Source organism: Octopus sinensis, linkage group LG24, assembly GCF_006345805.1.
Source record: "Octopus sinensis linkage group LG24, ASM634580v1, whole genome shotgun sequence".
Taxonomy (NCBI): Eukaryota; Metazoa; Mollusca; class Cephalopoda; order Octopoda; family Octopodidae; genus Octopus; species Octopus sinensis.
This window is the reverse complement of record NC_043020.1, coordinates 2,057,024-2,065,891: the sequence shown is the minus strand read 5'-3', so window position 1 is coordinate 2,065,891 and position 8,868 is coordinate 2,057,024. Positions and strand designations below refer to the sequence as shown.

The window sequence follows — 8,868 nt, the reverse complement described above, 5'->3', positions numbered from 1 at the left end:
AAGTACCAGTTACTTACTGGTGTCGATATAGTCGACTTAATCCGTTTGCCTGTCCTTGTTTGTCCCCTCTGTGTCTAGCCCCTTGTGGGCAGTAAAGAAATAAGAAAGGTTATAGCACGCCGGCGAAATGCTTAGCGGTATTTTGTCTGCCGAGGTGGACTTTGCCTTTCATTCTTTCAGGGTCGATAACTTAAGTACCATTTGCGTACTGGGGTCGAGCTAATCGACTGGTCCCCTCCCCAAATGTTTCTGGCCTTGTGCCTAGCGTAGAAAAGAATAATATATGCACATGTATAGCTATATTCATTATATGTATGTATTTAATGTTTACAGAAAACACATACTCTACACCAGTGGTTCCCAAACTTTTTGAAGTCGCGACCCACTATTTATCACACCAGTTTATGACGACCCACTTAACTCTACTGAGAAAAAAAAATTTATGAAATTAACAAATTTATTTCAGATTACATCTTCAGTGAGGCCTGTGAGAAGGATGAGCCTGTTTCTTGCTACGCTCAATAATAGAATTAACATCAGGTTCAATGCGTGATAGTTTCAGGCGTAAAGAATTTGAGAGCTGCAGTTTATTTCGATATTTGCTTTTAATTCCAACCATTGCTGAAAATCCAGCTTCACAAATATAAGATGACGTGAAAAGGAGAAGTACTTTTAATGCTTCGGTGGAAACGATTGGGTACGAGGTTTGAAGAGACGCCCAGAACTGTACCAATTTCCGGGTGTTAAAAGTCATTTTCAAGGAAGAGTCTTCGGATAAATCGATAAGTTCCTCATCGGCTTTTGTTGATATTCCAGTCGTCACGTCAGGCTGAAAGGGGTTCATAATCCATCTTTTCTGTTGCATAGTATTCATCTCTTTATGAAAATAAAATTCAAAACTTTCATTTAACCTATTCAAGTGTTCAGATATCTCAATGATTATACCATCATCAGCTTTTGCTTTATTTTCCCTTACAAAAGTTTCAAATGTATCAAAACATTCATAATTTCGGTTGTTAATACAATTTTTCCAGAAGACAAGTTTTTTCATAAAACCTCGAATTTTCTCATGAATTGCAAATATACTGATACCTTCTGTTCCTTGTAAATACAAATTCAGATCGTTTAATTTCGAAAAAATATCTGCCAAATACGTAAGCCTCAGAACAAATTCTTCGTTGCGCAAATATTTCGCAAAATCGCTTTTATCTTCTAAAAATATAGTTACTTCTTCGCGGAGTTCTGCAAGTCTTGTTAACACAGACCTTTCCTTTTTACGATTACGTACGAATAAATAACTTGAGAAAATGACAACCTCTGATGTGTCAAATTCGTGAAAAATCCTACTGCTTCATAAAACAACAAGTCTGGTATTGAAAACATGAGTTTTGAACTATCTCGATAGACAGCAGTTAATCAAAGCTAACGCGTAGTTTTATAACATTTTGCGACCCAAAAAGATTCCGTTCGCGACCCATCTGTGGGTCGCGACTCATAGTTTGGGAACCACTGCACTACACACCCGCGCACGATCGAGTGTATGTCTTTGTGTGAGTGTGCATGCGCGTGCACATGTTTATAAATGTACAGATAAGAAGACATGATTGTAATTATGCCTAATTTTGCTTGTATCGATTGGTCTGAGTGAAATCTATATATGTATATATATATATATATACATATATAGATTTCACTCAGACGAATCGATACAAACAAAAATAGGGATATTTACAATCATGTCTTCTTATCTGTGCATTTATAAACTGATATATGTATCTATGAATATATAATTAACGATGAGATATGTGAGAAATATATATGTGTGGGAGTGTGTATAGAATTGCAAATATGAAATCAATAACATATATATATATGTGTATATATATATATATAATTATTAATATTTGAGGGAATAAAATCCAAAACTTACAAGGAAAAAAATACAATTTAGAAATACTAAATCCAATTTCACACAAAATAATATGTATATAAAAAATTAGAGAAAAAAACACCTTTTATCAATTCAAAATGAACAATTAAATTACACCATCTAGAAAATTACATATAATAGAAATATTAACATTAAAATAACAATAAAATGTCAATGATTAAGAAAATTGCAAAAAAAAAATTATGACGTATATATATATAATATATATATATATACACATTCTTGTTCTATGGCGTGGTAAATAAGTTGTCGTCTAAATTACTCAAAAATGTAAATAACACTGACATTTCATTTTAACAGATTTATCAAAATTACCTAAAAATAACTTGAAATGTTAAAGAGTAAATTTGTTCAATAAAATCGCCATTGGCTTCAACCACGGCCTCCAGACGACTTCGGAATCTCCTGCAACTCTTCTGGATGTTCTCTAGCAGAAAACGGAATTCCATGGAAGCACGTTATTACTTCGTTTCAGTCATCGCAAAAATCAACGAACAGAGGAGACGCTCTGCAAAACTTAAATGCATCACGTCGTAGCATGACTGCATGGAACGACGCTGTTGAATATTACAACAGCCTGGGTTTCAAGGGCCCACAGCTTTTTAATATTCTCCCAAAGAGTCTGAGGAACTTGCACAAAGTAGATGTAGCGGTTTTTTAAATCAAAGCTGGACATCTTCCTGTCGAGAGTCCCAGATGAACCTACCTCACAGCAAGAGGTGCAAATGAGAGTAGCTATATCAAACTCCATTCTTCACCAAGTGCCACATATTAGACGAGGTTCTTCGTAATAACAGTGTAGCACAAAACGGCGGTGCATCAGCATGGCCGCAGCTCTGAGCTGAAACTAGAGAAAAATATATATATATATATTTAAATTTTATTTGTTAGGGAATAAAAATTCCGGCATAACAGGGGTTCAAATTATTCTCAATGGGGAAATATATATTTTCATTTAGAGACAGTGGGCCCCTTCATCCCACCATATAAAAGAATTTAAATTTAAATACCTACTTCTTATATCTCGGCTACACGTGTTTCTTGAGGCACATTCTCCGGTTCCTTAAGCACGCCGTGTTTTGCTGGTACCTTTCTTAAAATATAACCCCAATTATCAGGCCTCTATATCACTTCCTTATAGTTTGATATTCTTAACTATATTTTAATTTTTTAAACAAATAAGTATGTGTAAAAAGGTTCGCCGAACCCTACTGGTTTGTACAGTAGGGTCCGGCGAACGTATAAGTAGTAAGTATTAAAGTAAATTAAAATTATTTTATATGGTGGGATGAAGGGGCCTACTATCTCTAAATGAATATATATAGGGGTAAAATATGAAAAATCAACGAAAATGCACATTGCAAATAAAAAAAAGTTATTTATGACAGGTAACGACAAATATATAAATTTAGATGGACTGAGGTTGTAATAAGAGTCATAAAAGTCATTATTATGAGATGATTATAAGAGGAAAATAAAGTAAGAGAACAAAGTGAACCATGGTTTCGGCAAAAAGCTATTCATCGCTTTGAAAACACCGGCTAATATATATATATATATTATATATATATATATAATATATATATATATATATTAGAGGGTCTTTTAGTTTTTGGCTATCGAATCCACTTACAAGGCTTCGCCGGTCCGGGGCTGTAGTACAAACAGCTTTCCCCAGCTTTAGGACTGTATCCAGAAATATGCCACACCAAAATTCGTTATTAAATACGGGTCCATATATTAGTGAGCGTCATGTGTAATGCTAACCAGGCAGACGACGGAGGAATAAATTTGGAAGGAAAAGTTTTACGTAATAGATAGCATCGATGCACAAAAATTTGCAACCGAATATATAGACACATAGAGAAGAATTCATAAATATATTTATGAGTTCAACATGAGTGATTATGTATATGTATATATTTGTGTGCCTGCATATAAGCCTATGCTTATATATTTGTATATATGTATATATGTATGCATATATATATACACACATGTATATATACGTGTACCTGTATGTCTTATAGCTGTATCTAGATCTATCAATCTATCGTTGTAATTTATCTATATATTCATATATGCATATATATATATATATATATATATATATATATATATATACATAGTAACATATATATGTATTTATACATATATACATGTATGTCTACGTATATGTGTGTGCATATATTTATATATATATTGTATATTTACACATATATACATATATATACATTTGTTCATATATGTATACCAGAATTTGTATATGAATATATATCAATATCTTTATCTATCTATCAATCTATCTATCTATATATCTATCTATCTATCTATCTATCTATCTATCTATCTATCTATCTATCTATATGAATATATCTATCTATCTATCTATCGATCTATATGAATATAATATATATATATATGTGTGTGTGTGTGTGTGTGTGTGTACGCACATATATGTATATTTACACACACACACACAAACACGCACACACATACACACACACACACACACACACACACTCACAAACGCGCATGCGTACGTACAATTTTTCCCATAGAATTTTGGTGTTGTATGCGGTACCGGTAATCATGTGATATTTGAAATACACAGATTTCAGTGTCCTTTTTATTTTACTTTTTCTTTTATTCCATATAGGTGTGTAGGTGTAGTCTTACCATAACCATCTCCATCGGCATCATGATCATCATTGTCACCTGCATGCGTCAATTTTTCGACCTTGGAGGTTTCTCCATTCCCTCGTGTCTTTCTCCTGTTCTTGTACACTCTCTCCTCCTTTATGGTCTTCACGCCATTTTCTTATCGGTATTTAACATAATTTTTCGATTGGTTGTTCCATCAACGAATAAGTTTCGAAGATTTCATGCGGGTAGAACAATATATATCTACCTATTCAGCAATGCACTTTTCAGACCTATACGTCCGAAAGTGAAGACACACATACATACATACATACATACATACATACATACATACATACATACATACATACATACATGCATGCATACATACATGCATGCATACATACATGCATGCATACATACATACATACATTCACACACATATATGTACACTCATATATATACACATATATTCATTTGTACGTAAATAAGTGTAAAAAAGTGTCCGTGTGTATATGTGTGTGTGCATATATATATATATATATATATATATATATATTATATATATATATATATATATACATTTATATATATATTAGAATTAGGAACTAACTGGAAGAATTATTGCTCAACTCCGGAGTGTTTGAAATGAATTCGTTTTGTCAGAATTTGCCTTCTTTCCGGATCCCAGCGCTTCATGCTGTTCAAAAGTCAACGGTTTCCTTCCGCATGAAAACGTATTTTGTACAAAGCACAACTTGTTACACACAACCACACATACACACAAACTCACTCGCACAAACACAAACACATACACCCATACATACATACATATGCAAACTTGTGTGTGTTCGCGTGTTTGTGTCAGCTGTCTAGGAGTCCATAAGCCAGGAAAAATGCATTCCTATATTTATCAGTAGAGTGGGCATATTAAACGAAGTGTAAAGTATTAAATATACATTACGGCATTACAGCAGATTTTACCAATTGGTTTCACACGTGGGGTTCAGAAGAGTGTTAGGTATCAGTCCGATTATACAACCCTGTACTCTTCAGAGGTAGCCGTTATGAAATGATTTATGTCAACTGCTCTCTATTGTTTGAGGTGCACAGATACATCCGGTTTGTGGTTGTTTTGAAAAGACGATGAAACGAATCACGCAGGGGCTGAGTTAAGGGTTATGTCCTTTGGTATGAAAAAAAATCATTTGTTGCGGTGGCTTTCTTAGAAGTTGGCGAAATTTTTTTGAAAATTCTTTATGAGGAGTTTGTGTATCTTTAAGTTTTTGTTCTTGTGGAAATGTAATGCGTGTAGCCTTAGCTGTCTTTCATAGGAAACCACGTATATCTGACCATCTCAGTGTTATAGAATTATGCAATTGCTCATAAAACGCAACACGCGCAAAGCAGAAGACGACCGTATGTTGTTCCTAAGAGAACATCTCAAACACATAACCATACTTATGCCTCTAGATACATATCAATTGACGTAGTATACGCATACATCTACATTCCATATTTAACATCAAACAACAATTGCTTCTATAACTAGCAAGATCAATTAAAAGACACAACAATCAAAGCGATTCCCACATGGCATAAATTTGATAAACATCTTGTGAATTTTTAATGGTTTATTTGTTATAACTAAAATATCAGACGAGCTTTGATGGTATCTATGTTCCTTAGAATCTCATAACATGTAAGTACAAACATATTAACATACTTAAATACAATATACGCACAAATATATGCATGTGTATATAAGTGTGTTTGTGTGTGCGTATGTGTGCATATGTGTATATATATATATATGTATATAAATATAAATATAAATATATATACTTTTACATATGCGTACATGTACTATATATGTTTATTAATATATGTCTGTATATATATGTATACAGACTTATATAACCAATATATAGGCATGTGTATATATATGTCTATGTGTGTTTTTGTGTGTGTATGTGTGCTTATGTGTGTATATATATGTATATAAATATAAATATAAATATAAATATATATACTTTTACATATGCGTACATGTACTATATATGTTTATTAATATATGTCTGTATATATATGTATACAGACTTATATAACCAATATATAGGCATGTGTATATATATGTCTATGTGTGTTTTTGTGTGTGTATGTGTGCTTATGTGTGTATATATATGTATATAAATATAAATATAAATATATATATATATACTTTTACATATGCGTACATGTACTATATATGTTTATTAATATATGTCTGTATATATATGTATACAAATTTATATATACATATATAGTTATGTGTATATATATGTCTATGTGTGTGATTGTGTGTGTGCGAGTGTGTATATATATATATAAATATTAATATGTATATATGCATGTATATTTGTAGATTAAACGGTTAACTTTACTTCTAAATATATTACATAGACACAGATAAACACACACACACACACACACACACACACACACACACACACACTTACGCGCACACACACAATCATATATATTGCTTTTCAGCCTTTGGTGGTTAGTAAAATGAACCAAATAAACCAGCCAGAGTGATGATGATTGGTAGACAGAGGATGTGTCCCTATGCGTGTGTGTGTGTGCACGTGTGTGTGTGTGTGTGTGTGTGTGTGTGTGCACGTGTGTGTGCATGTATATATGCACATACACCGATATAAAATGCCGCGTGGTGAACAGGAAATCGACCGCTTGGGGGACAAGGAGTCGGTCGTGTGGTTGAGGGGAAATAGGAAGGGGCGGTAGATGTGGGGATACATATGTATAGAGATAGTTGGGTACAAATTTAGGGTGATTTAACTGCTATTTCTTGAGAGACCCAAATTGGTTATTATTGTTTTTGTTGTTGCTGCTTAGCACCTGGTCCACCCTGCTCGACAAAGATACATAACACATTTCGTCTAATTTGGCCCTCAAGATCCATTGCGTAAAGGCGCGTTTCCTGGTGGTTAGAGTGCTGTGCTCACAGTCACAAAATCGTGGTTTCGCTTACCGAATCAGACGGTATGTTATTGTTCTTCATTTCATTTTGTTTGCTCCTGCCCACTCAGCTGGCTATGAATAACCCCGCTCTGGGCTGGCACCCTATTTAGAGAACATATGCTCTCAGTCACTTATGCACCATGAAAACCTTGTAACCGGGTAACTGGATAACCGTGTAGCCGGAGCTATGAATTCTACGATTCGCCTCAATACTTACTTACTTACTTACTTACTTACTTACGAGTACTACATAAACCAAAATAACCATTCCTTAATAACAGTTGTATGATCTGAAGGACATTTAGCTGCAATAACTAGCATATCAATCGACCACGTAGCAGCTCCATCAATCGCTTCTCGTGTGTGTATAGAATTAGAAACTTCTCCCTTTACGATCGCAAAACTTTTCCATTTATTGGTTTAAAAATCTGTATAACGTCATAACATAAGCGTCGTTATTTGTTAACAATAGAAGTAATGTTTTCTAGATTCTGTTGTATATAGAATATTTTACTAGTAATATTATCTTTCAGTTATGGCACTACTTTTCCCCACCACTAAATTGTCAATTATTTTGTTATCATGTAATTTATAGATTTTTTTTTCTATATTTATACTAATATTTGAATATAAAGCCATTGTCCAAATGGCTAAACTACGCTATGTGGCTGAACACACACACTCACACACACACACACACACACACACACACACACACACACACACACACACACACACACACACACGCATTATATAATATATTTAAACAGAAAAAAATAGCCAAACATTAATAGACGTAAGGGGTACATTCACATGGAAATTTGAGCATACAATTACATACATACTGGCATACATACATACATACATACATACATACATACATACATACATACATACATACATACATACATATTCACATACATACATAAGGATTTCTCTCTGTGTATTTGTAGATATATACGTATGAATGTATTCAAAGATACACTCGTAAAATTATCTAACATCATTTTAGTTTCATGAAGATTTGCTCCTATTGGTGAAAAAAAAAGGTGAAATAGCCATGAAGCCAAAATTCAGAGGTTTTGCAAAAAACAAAAACTAATAAAAAACCAAATAAAGAAATATACGCACACAAACACACACACACACACACACACACACACATACTTACACATGCACGCATACACATTTACACGCACACGCATGCACACACTTATACACAATAGATGCAGACAACCGGTGTCCCTTACATC

General features: G+C 33.5%; 1 protein-coding gene across 1 annotated transcript in view; it reads right to left on the bottom strand.

Annotated features, from left to right (window-relative positions):
* Positions 1 to 475: 475 nt before the first annotated feature.
* The window catches only part of LOC115224041 (zinc finger BED domain-containing protein 5-like), a 41,205-nt gene continuing 32,812 nt past the window's right edge, over positions 476 to 8,868 (bottom strand). The window contains exon 2 of the mRNA XM_029794840.1: positions 476 to 1,317. Coding sequence (XP_029650700.1) covers positions 476 to 1,317 — 842 coding nt within the window. The remainder of the gene's footprint in view (positions 1,318 to 8,868) is intronic.